This window comes from Empidonax traillii, unplaced genomic scaffold (genome assembly GCF_003031625.1).
Source record: "Empidonax traillii isolate 1590-97213 ecotype Southwest subspecies unplaced genomic scaffold, ASM303162v1 scaffold213:size761030, whole genome shotgun sequence".
Lineage (NCBI taxonomy): Eukaryota > Metazoa > Chordata > Aves > Passeriformes > Tyrannidae > Empidonax > Empidonax traillii.
The window spans coordinates 147780-166710 of NW_020955406.1; the positions used below are offsets into that span (position 1 = coordinate 147780).

The 18931-nt window shown below is 40.5% G+C and overlaps 1 protein-coding gene across 2 annotated transcripts in view; it reads right to left on the reverse strand.

The window, feature by feature from the left end:
* KIF26A (kinesin family member 26A) overlaps positions 1-18931 on the reverse strand; it is a 101271-nt gene that overhangs the window by 36029 nt on the left and 46311 nt on the right. For both annotated transcript variants that reach the window (XM_027887531.1, XM_027887532.1), the window contains exon 4: positions 13053-13219. In XM_027887531.1, coding sequence (XP_027743332.1) covers positions 13053-13219 — 167 coding nt within the window. The remainder of the gene's footprint in view (positions 1-13052; positions 13220-18931) is intronic.

The window sequence follows — 18931 nt, forward strand, 5'->3', positions numbered from 1 at the left end:
TGATTTGTGGTTCTAAAATTAGAAAAGGTAGCACAATGAAAAAGTGCAGCTGCTACCCAAAACGCCAAGCAAAATTAAAAATGAATAAGGTATCAGTTTCCACTAACAGCATGCCATGTGGAAAATAAAATGTGATTTAGAAAAAGACATTTTTAAAGAGAAAACTGGGAATGTCTAAATCTGTCATGTAGGTTTGGAAAGGATAGGCACCATCTGTATTTCTACAGTAAATTTTGTCCAAGAAACCACTTTAAAGTATATATAAAACTTTGAGGTTACAGTCTCTTCTTCCCCCTAAAACAAGCTTAGAGGTTCCTGGGATGCATATACAGCTCCAGGAGGATATAAAGGCTTTCCCCACATAGTACCACTACACAAGTACAGCACCAAACCTTTGTTTAGTTAGCTGTCCCAGCAATGCTGCTGAAAAGCACTGCCAGGAAGAACAAACAATTAATGTTCCTTATTTCCGTGGTTCAACTTCCTCAATAAATAATCAGTTCATCTGGATCACAATGCACAGCCTCAAACAATGGCACTTTTATAATGGGTGATGGTAATAAAGTTTCAATAGAAACCCATTATTCTGAAACATTCCAAAATGTCAAACCATTAATATTGTGGGGATGTTACCACGCCAATATTATAAAAGAAAGTATCTCCAGTACAGACTGTGTGCACGCCTTGCCTCTTGCACACAGCATAAGCGTGCAATTTGGGCTTGAACTTCCCTTTGACCCCTTACTTTTCTCTTACTGTCTCTTATTAAAACCAGTAAGGCAGAAATAAGGATCAGCTATTTATTAGGAAAAGCATCACAGCTGGAAGAAGAAGAGTCCAGAAGAGATTCTAAGAAGTTATCTACACTTTCCCAATGCTAGAGGGTAGGATGAACCTTACCCAATAGAATCCAATATATATTTCTCCAACTTATTCCTAGAAATCTCCAGTAAAAGCAAGTCTACAGCCTCCCAAGGCAATCAATTCCAGTTTTTAACTAGTCTTATTCTTAGAAAACTAATGTCTCATGTCTCTCATTCTTTATCTTCCCCCCACCTCACCAGCAGACATGCAGAGGAGCTTATTTCCTTCTCCTGTAGAAGCTGCTATCTGTATGAAAACCACTACCACACCCCAGACTTTTCTTTTACAAATTGAAAAGTTCTAATCCTTCCAACCTTTCCTCACAGGTCAGGTTTCCTTAATTTCTGACTATCCTTGTTGTTCTCCCTCTACTCTATTCACAACTTCATGAAGTATGGAATCAGGGCTTCATGCATCAGTGAGAAATAATCAAGCATCACCTGAATTAAGGCACCATACAGAAAGGCCAGGCAAAGTCACTTTGGGATAATCTCAAAGACCACTAGAAGATAAGTTAAAACAAACCTGCTAGGTACCCTGACATCAGAAGAGCTTCTTCATGCTGTACAGAATGAAGAGCTGATCCTTCCTCTCAGCTATACATTATTAATTTAGCAGAAGGAACCAATCAAGCCCATTTTCAAGCAGTCAAGTAATTTGCATACAGGAATCCAAGGAGGAATTTTCACTATGCTTCTTCGTAATTTTTCCCCAGGTTTGAGAAACACCAAAGGGCAGATCCTCACAAGCTGGAGTTACACTCCAGCCATTTCTTCTGCTCTCCCAAACCAGCAGCTTCTGAGGTTGCTGCTACAAAATTGTCATGGGTAACGTCAGCTCCGTGTTCTCTTCAGATTGCAGATTTAAGACACTTTTCTGGCCAAAGAACATTGCTTCAGCAGCCAGGACCAGCGTTCAGGAACTGACTTTCATATATATATATATATATATATATATGTACACACATACACTCACCAGAATAACAGCTAGTCACCGCAGCCTGCCACATACCATTTCCAGCTCTGCTCACTAATGATGTTAAACAAAGCAAAGAGCAGACGAACATATTGCTGCACTTCCACACTCACTGTTTACAATTGTACCATATGACAAACTGCTGAAAACCTGTGTAGGTTAATCTTTAAGTAAGCAAGACTGTCAACACCTAATATAGAAATATGTCAGTTCCCAGGCTACACACTGCATAGCTATGGAGTGAAAATACAGCTACCTGAACTCCAGCAGTATTTCCCAGCTCTGTTTCATGACCTAACTGAGCTAAAGCAGGCAGAACCACATCAATCTAAGCACACTCCTTAGGCAAAAAAACATTGGACTTATTTGCCAGCGAGACATAAACTCATCAAACAGTCAGGTTGAGCAAAACAGAATTCTAGCCTCATTTGTATTCTGTCAAGAAAAAGTAATAAAGGCATTTTTAAAGCTACAAAGTAACGAAATTTAAGCAATAGTGTTAACTAGCCCTTCATTATTAAAGTAATCACTTAAATAGATCGCTTAAAATTTTGCTCTGTAGTATCAGCTCCTGGTGCACAGAAGACGACTAATTTTTTTTTGTTACAAAAGATATTACACTCCATGCTATTCATCAAAAACAATCTGCTATGAAACGCAATAGCATTCTGCTCATTCAGGCTGCTCCAGGGAAGAAAGAGATGCACTTGCAAGTTGAAAAGACGAGAGAAAAATACATGACACTGCTAACAAGGGTTCATCTGAAGCACTAGATTCAGACAAGCATCTGATAGGAAAGAGGAGAAGTAAAAGGGGGGAAAATTCACTATTTTCACATTCCTGATTGCATATACCAGTCTGAATACAAGTGAGCATCTGTGACTGTAATGCCTCCTTTACCGTAAAAGCTGTGGGGTGGGTTACATTTTCAGGTTACCTTCCTTTGCCCCAGCACACCATGCCCACAGGCATATCTTTCTCATCATTTTCAGCTCCCTCAGTTCCATATTTTATTGCACATCCAGAAAATCCACAGAGGATCCATTCCCACTTCAGCTGGGTTTTATTTCAGATGCTTAGTCAAAGTCTTGACACCTATACTGCCAAGCAAATAACTTCTCAGGGGGGCATTTACTTATTCCCACTGTTAGTGAGTTAAATGGTCACTGACAGCACTAAACGATGCAGGGGAAATCACCCAAGTACAGGAGTCATGTGCCCACACAATGACTATTTTTAAACAGAGGAGGGACACACGGGCTTCTAAACCCAGAGTTTCTATGATTTATTTAACTGACATCAGTTCTGAAGCAATATTTCTCAGAGGTATAATGGGCTGAAATTACAGCACCATTTAAAATAGCACTTAACAGGAAAATTTAAGACACATGTTCTTCCATCACTGCGGATGGAGGGATTTGACTATTTCTGACCCAAAGATAACTTCAAATTTCAGTAGAAATTAGCGACTCCTGAAGACCTGTTGAGACACAGTATCAAAGGATATTCTGAAGCTTGCCCTGAACTCCAACAAGCTTCACTAATAACATTTAGATTAGATTCATTTTATGCTGATTAACTTCCCCTGAGTCATTTCCTCACAGTAAAAACTCTATAGGCCAGTGCTTCTTAATAAGTGAGTTCCACCACTGCGGACACAAAAAGCCCAGCAAAGCAGAAAGCAACCCCAAGAGCAGCACTAACTGATGTTGAGTGAGGTACTGGCTAAGCTCTTCGAAATGTCCTGCCAAAAGAAACATCTTCCATCCTCCAGCAGGAAAGATCAAGGAAGTTTTAGAAAGCCAAAATTCAATCATATTTCACAGAGAATTTAAAAGTATCCTCAGAGTAATCCTGCAGTTGATCAAGCACTGCAGCTACAGTGCTACTGCATTATTTTGGCTTGACATTTCATTTTTGTTATAAATGATAATGTGGGATGCCTTATTCTGCCACAAGCACAAGCAAGCAAAGCAATGTTGCTCAGAATAGAGAAAGCGTCACTTCAAAGTCCATCTGCCCTGCAAACCACATCCTGCACATCATAAACTTAGCGTAAGATTGACTGCAAGTTAGCCATGAGAACTAAATACTCAACTATCAGTCTGATTTAACTATTTCACCTGCTAAGTCCGTCTTAACAACATATTAAAATAGTTAAATATGGTATTGTTAGAGTCTGAAAGTCACTAACAAAGTTATAAAACAGGTGCAAACTGTCAAATTACATCCCCACAGGAAAGTAACCATTATCATTTTACCTATGGAATGCTCCATTCCCACTGCAGCAAAACCACCAGTGCAGCTGCCACTGCTGCCAAGCTGAGGAGCCCCAAATAACGGAGTCAGAGCAAGCGCTGGTGTTCAGGAGTCCAGGAACCAAAAAAGCAGGCAGACTGGGAGGGCTGGGGTGAGGAGGAGGCAGGAGAAGAACTCCTCTTGACAAGCTAGGAAGGGTAGAAAGAAGGGAAAAAGCCAGACGGAAAGAGAGACTCTGGTAGCCAGACAACAGCGAGATTCCATACAGTCAGGAAAACAGAAGGATCAAGTGTGTTCAGCTAGGGAGGAAGGAGAAAATATAGAAAGGATCATATAAAAAAAAAATCCTAAAATTAAGAGAGAAAATATTAGGTCCAGGCAAGCAGAAGATCCAAGAGAGGACAAAGTAAGAAGAAATAGCCTCATGACTCCAATTAAGTACTTCAGACTTTTCCCTAGTTTAAAATCCACTGACCACCATTTACCCCCACAAATAAATGCAGACTTGGGTAGCTCCGAAGTCCCCACTCTGGCATACTTGTGTTATACTCTGTTTTAAATTATTCTTTTTTGCTCCTCCTAATCAGGATATCTCAGAACATAGAGGTAATTCAAGACCCAACCACTGCAACAGGTGTCTGTACTGAACCACCTACAGTAGCTCAAAAAGTCATCACATCTCCTGGAGGAACAGAACCTTTTGTATTATCCATCAAGGCGCATTATAGCTGAAAAAAGTCAGTCCTCGTCAGGATGGCCTCACATGCTAAAGATCTCTAAGGTATTTAGTCAGCAGGAAACCCTGCAAGTGCTTTGCTGTGCCCCAATTCTGCTTTTGCTATGAACCTAGAATAAAGACCTAGAACATCCTCTCCAAAATCCTGATCTCATCATGAAGTTCCCACATCACTAGATCCATTTTTTCCATCTTTCACTGTTTCCTCCTTCTCATATTTCCTGCCAATCTGTTCGGCACCAGGTTCCCTCCTTTCTTCATTCTGCCACCTCCTGCCCAACCTGTTCCCACACAAGTCCTACAGCCTGTGCTATCCAAGTGAGGCTTCTCCTTCCAAACATGTCCCTGACACTGATTGCTTGCATCATCTCTCCTTGGTTCATTCCATGATCCTTAACACTCTATACTGGGAGCTTCGTCTTCCAAGGCAATGACACACAGATGCCCAGTGCCGCTTCATCTGGTCACTACCCCATTCCTTCTGAGGCTCTCTCAAATCCTCACCATGTGCTCTCCACCTTGCCTGATCACTCAGTGCCTGACCCCTCTAAATCAACAGGTATACCCCGATTGCAAATCTGTTGGCCTTTGGGATATTCTTCACACTTTCAGGAGTGTTCTAACTCAGCAGTGCTGACATCCGAACTCTACATTCCCTCTCAGCTACTCCAATTTCTTTACCTCCTCCTTTTGCTGAACTACAGCTCTGTGTCTCATCTCTGTTTGCCCAGTCAATCTCTCAGCCATCCTAGATGAGCTCTCCATAGCAGGGGGCCTGGCTCACCATGCGCTGATAACGCACTGTGTAAATGTACGATGCTGTATTAGCAGTAATGATGTTCCGCTGCTAAACACGCCGCCCTGAGAGTCATTTGTGTTCCCAAGAACAAAGCCTACTAAATTCAGGCTTATCTCCTAATTTATCCTCCTCACAGGCTAACGTGAAACGGGATATACCCAAAGCATACACTCTTTGTTTGTCCTTAATTACAGGCAGTATTATGCTGCCACAGCAACTAGGAAAGCTTAAGCTGCCCTGAGATGATACAAGATACTGCTCAATGCCACACACCCTGCCCCGTCTCCTGTCCCCACGTACTGCTGTGCTACGTGCAGGTCATGTTTGCTCTCTAGCAACCACATTCCAGCAGCCACGGCATGGCACCGGCAAGACAAGGCAAGCCCTCTGGTGACACCCGCTCCCTCTCCATTTGCACATGGGCATGAGAGCTTTCTTGCTCTCCCCAGCTCCATGCAGAGAGGGGAAAGGGGGCAGGAGGGCATCCCCTTCTCGAGCTCCATGCAGTCAGGAGGACACTGCAGGGATCAGGCTGCTCCAGCCTTCTAAGTCCAGAGTAGGGAGTCATTAAGGGGAAAAGAATAATTATGTATCTAATTATGTACCCGGCTGACCCTCGAAACGGATGGATGCTCCACTTCATTTGCACATCCATAGTTCTCCCCCAAGCCGCAAATTTCTCAGCCACCTTTCCTGACCAGTGACCAAATGGTAGCAAGAGAAATTGGGGCATTCCAGGCATTTGACAAAGGAGGGATGGTGCACTGAAGGGCTGTTGGGCTGCATTAATGTCAGCAAGCTATGATGTCCCCGAGGAGCCCTGCAACGCCTATGATACTGCTATGACACTGCAAATTAGGGACAAACCATGCATGGATTTTGGATAAATCTGCCAGCAAAGTAGCCTTAACTGGGAAGTGCTGGTACACCACTTTCCTAGGTAACCATTTCAAAGAAAATTTTCGCACATCACCTCAGCACAGGATTCCTTGGGCGTGGATTATGCTTACTGAGGAAGCTTTAATGAGTGACTCCGCTGCTTCTCTTCACCCCTGATTTATCAAGAATTTACTATGGTTACCTGCAACTATTGTAAGCACTTCTGTTTCAACCTCACAGACTAGCTTAACTACCACAGGTCAGCACAAAAATCTCTAGCCCAGGATACAATGAATCACAAATTTTCTTCACCTTTTGGTGAACTACTGCTTATTCGTAACCCAGTTATCCACTTTATCTGTCAAAGAGATTTAATTTGTGCCAGCTCCACACAAAGGCAGGATACCAGTGCATCCCAGCAGGGTAGTGGGCAAAAGTTTACAGCTATTAAATACAGGGAACTACATTATGAGCTTAGCAGAAATGTAATTCTTGCTTTTAACAGGACAGAGAATGAGAGGCTGAAGTGATTTACCAAGAAACATCTTAAACATGGTAACTTTAAAAAAAGTATGTCTTCTTTTTTTTCTTCCCTTTCTTTCATCTGCATTAAATTCTGAAAGTACTGGTAGTCATGGAATAATCAGGTTTAACAGGTTAGCAGTAATATATGCCTCAAGTGTTCCTAATACATCATAATCTTCTTTCACAGAATTTGCATCACTGTCAAACTGAACTACTGATTTTCAGTTGATGCTTTTAACATGTTTCTATGGTTACTTTCCAAGGTTGTATCACAGAAGCCTCAACAGCAGTTCAGAAAGACAAAAAGCATTTTGCAGCCTTCATCATATTAAATAATTTATGAAAGTTAAGGCATCCTCATGGAAAAAAAATCATAAAAGAATAGGTTCTGAGGTTATTTTCTCAGCAACAGTTTGAAACACAGCAAAATCAATATCTCCACAAAAGCTTTCAAGACAAGACTATTTGACTAATGTTCCATATGGCAGAAAATGCTAAGGAACACATTCTAAGTTTAGATTATATGCAAAGCCTACATGAACTGCATGAACGGACCTTAAAGTAAAATGTAGACATCTACTTTGCTGCTATCGGCTTCATCTTTTAAATCAGGCATTAGGCATTGTCTCAGTATTCTAAATTTTAAAAATGCAAAAAAATCCCTGAAAAAAAAAAAGTAAAAACGGTAATGACAGCCTTTATTACTTCCACCATTTTTCATTCAGAGCCACACAGATTTCATCTGTCCCCTAAACGTTACAAATTTTGACTAGTGTAATGAAAGCTTGTACACAAAATATCTGAATTCTCTGCCTACCGCTACACTAGATCAGAGTTTATTGGAACTAATTGAAGTGTCTAAGGCTTGGAACAAAAACACATTAGTCATTTAGTGGTTGTGCTAATATTGCTATGCCTTTCCTGCAGTTTCATTAGATACAGACTGCTTCAATACCCTAATCATATGCTCAGTCACAGCACAATCAGGACACAGAGTACTGACAAGCTGTCCCACCATGCCTAAAGCTGATAAGGTGTCTGCTCTATGAGTAACCTCAATTATTGACTATATTTTATGGTCAATCTAATGACCAAATGCTTATCAGTGAACCATCAGGTGCCTGTAATAGGATAGTGACCCTTAGTTTATATGTACCATTACTGCTCATTAGTGAATAATTAGATTCTTTAATCCAAACTCACAGGCATTAAAATATGATGGAATATCCTGACTCTAGAAGAAGACAACTACGCTTATTTTAACTCTTCAGATGTTCAATTACATTACTCAGAGATTGTATATTCTGTTAAGAAAAGCTGCTTGCAAAAAGCATATCATGTGCAATGTTTTGTATCATGTCTAAATTGACACAGCTTTCCCAAACATGCGCTGGAAGATGGTGAGAGTGGAAAGATAAAGGGTGTGTTCACCACTGTAATTCTCCAGATTTATTAACTTTAATGTTTTTAATCTAGCAAATAATTTAGAAAACTGAAAACCAGTGAGTGCAAAGGGAGTGTTATATGTTTGGAAGGGTATTTGTTAAACAAAAGCAGGCAGATACAAGGGAAAGGAGCTGCAACCATACAGATATTCCCCTGCTTCAAAGGCAGCAGCCCCACAGCAGCAAGTGCAATGCTGTGACCACGCCAGTTTGAAAAGATCAACAACTCAACATCAAAGGAGATGGCAATTTTAGAAGAGGGACTTAATACAGTTTGTCTTCTGCTCAACACTGCTTGCTTTGATATCCCTTTTCCTCTAAACAGCTTTTGTTTCATCCTAGTTGCCCTGTCAATGCTCAAACCTTCCTTCCAGCTTGTCACTGGGGGCAGGTCCCCATGGTCTCACCCAAACAGCAGCACAGGCGCTGCTGCCACCACTGTCCCCAGCCACCAACTGGCAGAAAGGGCATGTTAATGGTGGCAGCTTCGATTTATTGGGGATCTGATTCTCCTCCCAAGAGAATGGTATTTTCTTTTTGTCAGATAGCCCATTAACCTCTTCCAAGTGCATGCCTGTTCTCCTCATCGCTGCCCTTCTCCTGCCTGTTCTTGGAAACTCTGTTTCCTCTCCTTCCCAGGTGTCCAGGTGACAGAAAAGCCTAAGAGCTTATTACAGTTTTATAACAAAATATGCCAATATTTACTTAGTTGCAAGTATAACTCACAGAAGGGTCCTACAATTATCTCACATATTTTCACTTTATATTATTAAGTTTGTTCAGGTTCCTTATACAGAAAACACCTGGAAAGAGGTATAAAGTGTGTTCATGTTACACCAAGGGACAAAGCCTAGCTGCATTCTTCTTAAATCTGAAAAATGCAAGAATAAACTTCTCCTCTTGAATCATAAGGGTGAACTGGGAGTCTCTTCACAGCCATCCATGAACATGAGCTGTGCTTTTTGCCCGAGCTTTCTTATTCTGTCAGTGACCTACTGAGAAGCTCCATTTCCTGCTAAATCCTCTGGTCCTTCGGTAACACAACCACTGACTAATGTCTGGCAATTTGCTTGCGTGACACAGTCAGATGTTAATCAAAGCTTTCCTCCTTCTGTGACAGATCACAGCGAGGAAAAAAGCTTAAAACTGATTTAATTTCTTAATACGCTTCTGTCTGCTGTCTTTAATATTTGGCTTTGATTTTGAATACTTAGCACTTCTCTGCATTTCTTGGTAATGAATAAAATACTTTTTTTTTTAAGCAGAAGATAATTAAGCTTGAAGAAATTAAATATGACATTCAAATGAGAAGGAGCTTTGGATGAATATGTAGATTTGGGCTGCACATATGCTTAACAAAATCAATGCATTCACTGCAAAGAATATCTTAAAGATTCTCATTTTAACCACGGGTACCTCTTATCACCAGGTAAAAGTTTTACTGAGCTCTTAGTTGTTATTTTCCAGGTGAGGAAATGAACTCTCTGTACCATTTTTTGAGTTTGTGACCTTACAAACAGAAAACTCTGAATCCCATCAGGGAGCAAACTGGTATAAAAAAAAAAAGAAACCGACCCCCAAAAAAATGCAGGCCACAAGCAAGAGTGTATGTCATTTCACCAAATAGACACTCTAGTTCTAATGTGAAAAAGACATTTATATACTGCCAGGAAACCATATCACAACCCAAAAGCTAATTGTGCTGTACAAGCACAGTTAATGCTGTTTCATGAAGAGTAAGTCTGAATCCTTTATTCATGTGAAAAAAAGTCTGTATCTAGTGTCACTGCAGCTCAGGAAATCACAAGTTTCCACAAGCATCCTATGAAGGCTTTGTCTTCCAAAGTAACTAAACCTACACCCAAATATACTGAACATTAATATGCATGTAAATTTTTACCTTGCTACTTTATTTCTAAGGCAAAAGTTCCAACCAAAGCTCCTTTTACAAAAGGCTCATGTAAAAAGATGAAGGTCCTTAGGAGACTTGGTCAAAGAGAGGCCAGTGATTTGCAAATATATATATATGTGTGTGTGTGTGTGTGTGTGTGTGTGTCTCTACAGGAATATCAATATATTAACTGCATTTATTCCACAAGAACAAACTGCCAGGCTCTGCATAACATGACTAACATACTGGCCTTGCTATAAAGTTCAGAATTTAAGTGGCTGAGGAGTGAAACTCAGAATGGAAAAAAATCAGCAAATGTAACGAACAGGGACTACAACCTAACACTGCTGCCATGACTTCTCTTTCATCTCCAGGTGCTTCCTGAGAGAGGATTAGTTGAACAGAGAGATGAAGGAGAGAGAAGTGGATGCTGCTGCAAAGGATTCAAGGCTGGGCTGACCTTCTTCCTCAACAAGTTCACGGCCAGATGGCACAAAGGGAAACGGATAGGACTGGAAAGGCTGAAGCAAAGAAGCCTGACAGCCCACCAGTGCTGGACAAAAGCCCCTAGACTATTGATATTCTAATATCTGTAGTCCCTGGATAAGACATCCTCCCAGCATCTATCATCACTCACTCATCCTTGAAGATTTTCCCCTCTTCTTCCCCCCTCCTGCTGAGAACTGCACAGCTCAAGGGTGGGAGGAAGACTCAGCATGGAAACCTTGATCCATAAAGGTCCCCATGGCAGGAGGAGTCAGAAGAGAAGGAGCAGTAGCAGAGGGAGCCTCTCCTGAGGTGAATGCCAATGTTGGGGGAGCAGCCCAGCCAGGACTATGCAACGGTACCCACCTGAGGACCTGCTCAACACATTTATGACTGCCAGGGATCAATGACGGACCTCAGCCCTTCTGAGATTTTACGTGTGTCAACAGCAACACAAAAACAAACAGAAGTGCTTTGTGCACAAAAATTTCAACCAGCCCTGTTCCCTGGTTAAAAAACTGAAGAGAAACAATTTTGAACAGAGGAAACATAAGTAGGGAATAAGCAATGTACTAATTGATTTTTAAAATTTTTTAGCTAGCACATAGCTGCTAAAGCTATAAAACTGATTCACTTGAGGCAAAGACAGATTCATGAGAAGCAATTAGGGCCTGATCCAAAGTACAGTGATGTCATTTGCAGTCTCGCTGCTGACTTCAAGAATTTTTGACTCAAGCCAATGACAATTGCTTCACAATAAAGACAGAAATGAGTTTTGCTGACCAACGACAAAAGCATCAACGGGAGAAAAAATTTTGGGTCTTATTTCAGACTACTAGGCAACGATTTCTTTCAGTTCCAATGAAGGTATTTTATTTTCTGCCTTACCCTGTGAAAGGGACAAGTCTCTACATTTGTTTGTGACATGCAGATTAACACTGAAATAAATCCAAAATAGATTAAGCTAAAATTACACTGTTTATACCCATAATAGGAAACACAGTAACAAAAGCTGTGCTGCTGTCCATTCTAGATACTTTGGAGAATATTCATCTGTCCTTACTTAGGTAACTAAACAAGAAGAGAGATGCCTGAGATTTTCCCCTTATTCTTCCTCTCCATTCTCACTAATTTCAGACACCTGTCTTTAAATTAAACCAATCATCCTCTGTAGGCAACCATTTCTCTGTGTTGACTTCAAATCCACAGTACAAACCACTAACTTACATAAAGAACTCTTATGGCAGTCATTTCCTAACTTCTTGTGTACAGACAGACTGTGATATGTAGGCATTTAACACTTAAGATTCATTGTACTATTTTCTTCTGAAAAAAACAAAACTTGGGAAGTTGAGCTCCTTTTGAGGTCAGGTTGTAACTTACATTAAACATCATTTATTTAATGGTACAAAACATGTTAAAGATCAATTAAAAGGAAGCATCACAATTACCATCGTGTTTAAATGATAAGAAGTATTCTCACTCCGAGCATAAATTTGACTTTACAGCCATTCACAGACATACGTTTCTCAATATTGTCTGAAAATATGTTCAGTTCTGAATTAAAAAGGAGTTGGAATGCAAGTACAAAGCCCTGAATTTTGTTGTTTTAAATACCATCTGCTTGACAGCGTATTGCATTTAATCAACATTGCTAATTACAACAAACATCCAAACAAAACTAACATAATTTTTGTTACAAGACCAAGGAATGAAAGAAAAAGATTCCTCTGGGCTACTGCTAAAAAAAGAATTTCTTAAACTGTTTTAACTGTTACTACCAACCATGTAAAAACTTTCATTTGGACACACAGGCCATGCTACTGAATAAAAATGTAACTTTCTTTTTTTTTTTAAACTTGGTACTTCAGCTTTAGCACCAAGGTAACCTACAGAATAAAAGGCTTACGGTAGAAATGGCCATTAAGGACTAGAAAATGTCCAACACACAATTTCTAGGATTTTGCTTAAGTTCCTGCTGAGGTCTCCAGAGAGAGAAGCAGGGCGTCACCATCACACCCCTGCACCCCAGCGGCAGCACAAAGCCACAGTCATGAGCAGGTGACCAACTCCCCTTCTCGCCAGCCAGCACCACACAATCACACCTTCTACCCGTGACACAGATTCAACGGCATTTCACAACTGCCTGAAGACCCATGAGCAGTTATGGAAACTAGAAAGGTGAAAAACTACCTTATGAAGAAGGAAGCTGCAGCTGAAGTACCCGCTGAGACCCCGGCCGGAGCAACCACGCTCTGGGAGGCTGCCATGCCACCGGCTCCCGAGAGGTCAGAGCTGTGCTGCCCTGAGCTGATCTGAACACTGGGAACATCTCGGCCACTTTCTGGTGCTGTTTCTGCCTGAAAAAAAAAATAAAACCATATGTACAGGTTAGTACTAGTTAATACACGGCCACAACAGAGAAAATCTCGTGCAGCACTTCCAAAGAGTACCTTTGAAGGTGAAGATCAGCAGCAGCTGAGGAGTGATAGAGCTGGACAAGTGTACCACAGCAGGTCCAGCAACAGAGAATGTAAAAACCATGACCACAGCAGAGGAGCAGAAAAACAGAGAGAACCTTTGTGATGGGTAATGCACAGTTAAATAGTTTGACAGGCATGAAGAAACAGAAAACGATAAGCAGAACCCTTTTGTTTTACAGTGTTATTTGGGAGCTGGCAGAACTGTTTATCTGGTTCAGTTATAACTGTCAGGAATTATTTCTCAGTGGTACATCATCTACAGAACCTATCTGTTTAAGAGGAACTAACCAAACAGTCACATTCGTAACATGTTTCCACATGAATAACTCCAAGAACTAAATAAAAGAAAAAATTGATTTTTTTAAAAACATATATACTGCCTCGCTTTTCAGCATTATTTATCTTAGCAGCACAAGTGTATGACACTTTTTTTTCCTGCAAACCATTCTAGTGGAAGAACAGGAGCGACTGGAGATGCATCTTCTCCAGCATAATGCATCTGCAGCGTCTGAGACAGTTTGGAAGGTGGTGATTGTTTTGCAATTTTTGCCAAAATATCAGACATCTGTATTGTGAAACTGTGTCATGTCTATATCTTTGTGTTTAGGCCACCAACTCTTTCAAGTACCAAGTTCAATTAAGCCCCATCAGTCAAATGCTACTGACAGTGCTGGGATGCTTCCTTTTCGGAAGAACCTGCTCTATGTCTACGAGTTCTGAAGATTTAATTAAAGATGACACTACAATAAATATTTGTCAAAAGAGTTAATTGCTTCATGTATGATAATATATGATGTTTCTGTCATCTGAAATACTACTTTGACATTTCCAACTAATTAGCTAAAATAAATTCCAGGAAAGCAGACAGCCTTGTAATGAAGCACAAACGCAATTAAGGCACTTCCTGGGATGCCACCAAATTTTAAATTTTGAGCTGCTGTAGATCATGTTTTACAACTACAGATATGCAGACATGGGAATAGGGCCTTCCCAGTTACATACACACCCTCAATTTTCTCATACACCAACAACACAAACAGATTTTCTCATGAGAATTGAGGCAACCCTGTTATTAGGTACTAAGTAAAAGAAAACTGTCAACCAAGCAGTGTTCAACAGGTGCATGAAAAGATGTCTGGAGTTTCCTCTGGACTCATTTCTATACAGACTGAGTGCTGAATTCCCAGTTCCCAGCAAAGTCAACAACCAGCTCTTTTGAACGTCTGCTCTTTAAAGATTAGTAGTATTATCAGTATTATGGAGTGGCTGACTAATGCTTTACCATAGAGTGCTATACAAAAATGTACCTTTATAGAGCTCACCTAAGAGATCTGAGGTTGAGACACAGAAGAACATTCATGCAGATTAACTTAATCCTAGCAAAGCTACTCATGCTAGAAGCCAAACTGGAAACTTTGAATAAGCCTCTACAAAACCCTTCACTTTGTAATGCAGAAGTCTCCTGAGATCAGATTTCTTAGTGATGCAGGCAGAAAGACAGACCAAGCACTGCTTGAGATCAAGACTGGCACACAGAAATAGTATGGCAAGAAAACATGCTTTAAAAAGGGAGTTTGTCTATCCCATCCATGATCTACTGGCAATGACAGCCAGGAACAGAGATGCTTGGAAAAGGATCAGATCCACTCATGTGGTTAATTGCTTATAACTAAGTGATGGAGTAATGAACCTTGAGGGGGTCGATAAAGCAGGTATTTGATCATTAATGCACTGAAGCAACAAATGTGTGGTCTTGACCTATACCAGTCACAGAAAGTACATGGCACGGGGAAGAACACAGATGGGTAAAATCCACTGTGGTATCTGAACTCTGGAGTTACGTGAACTGACACAAAGCACTGACAAATAAGTGGAGCTTACTTATGGATTTAACCATTTTCAGACTAAAAGATCTAAACTCTGTAGCCATCACCCAGAACCTACAAACTAGCCCATCAGGGACTGCCATTCTCAGCGGCGATGGCCTGATGGCCAGCAAGAGAATGACACCCAACCAGCACCCATGGTGGCAGACACTGCCACATTAGTGTCTGAATACTCCCCCACATTCTGTCAGGAGGACAACCATAACCATAACCCTCCGACACATAGAATGCTGTCTCAGATTAAAAATTACAGGCTCAAGATTAATTCCCAACACATTTTACCATTCACTTTCAACAGGGGCTATATTACACAACAGACCTTGAAACAAAGAAAATTACATTTCAGCAAAATTTTAGGGAAAAAAAGGCAGAAGCAGCAATGTGTTTCTAACCAATCACACTTTAACTAGCATATAATCTCAGTGATAGCATGATGTAAAGCTAAATATGAAATCTGTAGAGTTAGCATGAAATGTCACTGAATTTTACAGTAAAGTGTAAGAGACTTGTAACAACTGACTGGAATCTCTTAACAGATCAATTCCTGTAAAAGCTATTCACACTTAACAAATTATGAACAATGTGTAACATATATTCCTTTTACACCACTTTCTTATTTCTATGAGAACTTAGAAACCTGTATTTCTAAGAGACTAATGATTTTGGACATATTAACCATGTAACTTGAAATATCCAAATCAAATCTGGTATTTCAGATAGCAGATGGTTAATATACTTTCCAGAACAACATATCTAAGTTGAATGTCTGAAAATTGCCATTCCCACTTTAGACACATATGAAAATTTAAACTGTAATTTCTGGATAAATCTGGAAGTTTTTTTTTCTCAATTTTGTGTGTGCACGAAAGGAGGATGAAAGGAAGCCAAGAGAAGGCACTGTTTCATGTAAAGAGAGAAAAAGTGAAGACATGCAAGATAAAAACTACTGCAGAAGACAACCCATATAATTTTATTTGCCTTCAACTACCCAATTAGTATTCCTAAACACAGAGGTAACATCAGTTTTGCTGCATGATCAGAGGCTGAAAAACCCCAAAACTTCTTCCAAGTTTAGGACTCATTTCAAGGACTGCTTGCACCATCCAAAGTGACAGGATTTTCCAGCACAGTCACGTTCAGGTCTCCCTGAGACAGCTACATCTCTCAGGTGATGAGGAGGAGGACTCAGGTATGAGGAAATTTGCCAGGTCCAAGTGATATGCCCTGAGGCAAGAACACTAAAGACAAGTAATGGACCTGGGCACTTCAGCCTGTCACACCACAAAAAAAAATGCAGGAATTACTTCATGTTCTTTCCTCATCTCAACATATTTTTCTCACATGTGTGTATGGAAAATATAATTCTCTAGGGGACTGTAAGCAACTTCGTGTAACTTTTTCAAGCATGCAAGTCTGCACAGAGAGAAGACTCCAGACTGCAGCTGAGAGGGAACTGTGCTTCAACATTCACTGAATTTTCATAAATCACTCATGATCAAATGCTGAAATCACGATCTTGTCACTATAAAGTGTTACGGACTGCACCGAACACTTAACGTGTCATAAGCCTTCACATTCAGAAAGTAATGTTTGTTTTAATTTTCTAAGAGAAGATTCACTGGATAAAAACCATTAACCCTCTGGAAACGATCTAAACTTCAAAGGAAGGATTTCCAAAATTGCTCTATAGGACCCTTTCTTTCTACTCTCCTCAAAGTCACATGAAAACTGGCACCAGTACGAACACAGCAAGGACAACATTTGAGAATGCCACACGAAGCATTCTGCACGTGCAGGAATGACCAATGTTTTGGTGTTTCATACCAGTGCCTGCATCACACACAGGAAGCTTTTGGTATCAGGTCCCAGTGCCCACCCTGAGGACATGGGAGTAGAGCTAGACATGCTATGTTCCCAGCTGGCAGCATCCACACACACAGCTGAAGTTGGCAGTACCACAACAAGTAATTACAGTATGAGTTGTTCCCACTTAAGACAGCCAAAGGCTGGGGGAGAGGGCAGGAAGAGATGGAGGTGACCAGCCATCCTCAAGCTACGGAGGTGTGCTGGGCAGAGCAGGAGCATTCCCATTACACAGGTTCTCTGACATGACTAGATGGCAGGAAACATCTGCCCAGGTTTAAAAACGTCAGATTAGTCCAAAATCACACTACAAAGAAGTTGGCCATAAATGAAACTTCCAGGTACACGGTACTCTGTCAGGCCATTACCATCCAAAGGACAATTACAATCCTAACAAGCTCTTTACAAGTTTGAAATGCAAAGCCAAAAACCAAGCCATAATGTTTTCAGTTTCCTGGATACTTTCATTATCTGGACATTGACCTTTGTCCAGGGATCCAAAAAAGCCAAGCTAAGTTCATGCCACTTGGTCTCTGTAACACATGCAAAACATGTCTCTGGTGACAGGCAAGAAAAACACGGGACTACAAAAATAGAGAGAAAAACTAGTCCCAGGATTAGCCCCAGGACAGTACAGTCGTGGCAAAAGAAAACCAGAGGGTTGGATAGAGCTGCAAAAGACTATCAAGAACAGAATCACAGAAGATAGGATGGAGAAAATTATAGGAGCTAACAAGTCTGACACACATCTGTGTAATCAGAGTCAGAACTTAATACAATTTACTTTGTTTCAAAAAATTAGTCCCATAATGAAAGCACTCCACAGGGTTTCAACAGTGTATTGCAGGTAAGGCTCTAGCTGCTCTAGCACAGCCTGAGTCTGTACTGGTGATTTTTTTCCCCTTCTTCTTCTTGTTTTTACCCCTTTCTGACTAGCAGTCAGACATACAGAATTCTGAGTATTTGCTTTAACTTACCATTTTCCCCTTTCTGACTATAATGTCACAGTCAATTAAATTGTAAAAACTGCTTGATCTAATGATTTTGCAATATATTAAAGCTACTGTTTGTATATGATAAAACAATAATTTTCTGCCCAAATGATTCATTCAAAGACTCTCATGACCTATTACCACTAACTGGAACAAATGTGACGTAAATCTCTAGCTGGATAATGCTCATAATATAAACCCCTCTTTCAAGTAAGCATGGATAAGTCCTGCACACGTCTTCTGTGTGAAATGCCTCCTCCTGAATGACGAGCATTACATAAAGTTAACAGGGCAGCATATGCCAGGCTGAAGTGAAACATGTTCTGGGATAAACTTTTTTACTGCCATTTGACGTTGTTTCTGCCAGGGCTCATTATAAAATAACTGGGGCATTTTATAACTACAATACACTACTGTAGTCGTTTTATAACCCGCAGCTGTGATGTGGTAACCAGAATGCTTAAACCTGTAGTTCCAAACTTTTATATGCATCTCGTGTTCAGTGAAAAATCAAACGCAGAGCATAATATCCCTTCTCTCAAAAAAAAGGTTTTCAGCTACAAAAGTTGCTAATGCCTGGCTTATCACTGATCTCTGAAAACGAGGCAGAAGGAGAAAAATTACAGAGAAATAGAATTAAACAGAAATAGAGAGGCCCATCTGCTCTCACAGACTGGAAAGTAATACAGGCGGTCCAAAGACAACCTCAGAGCTCTTGCCTTTTGAAATTATATCTGAATTACTAAAACAGGTTGGAGGTTTGGATCTTAACCACCAAAAATTACTAGCAGTCTGTGCCTCATGCACAGAAAAGACCTCATCCTTCAAGTGCAGGGCACATGCACCCA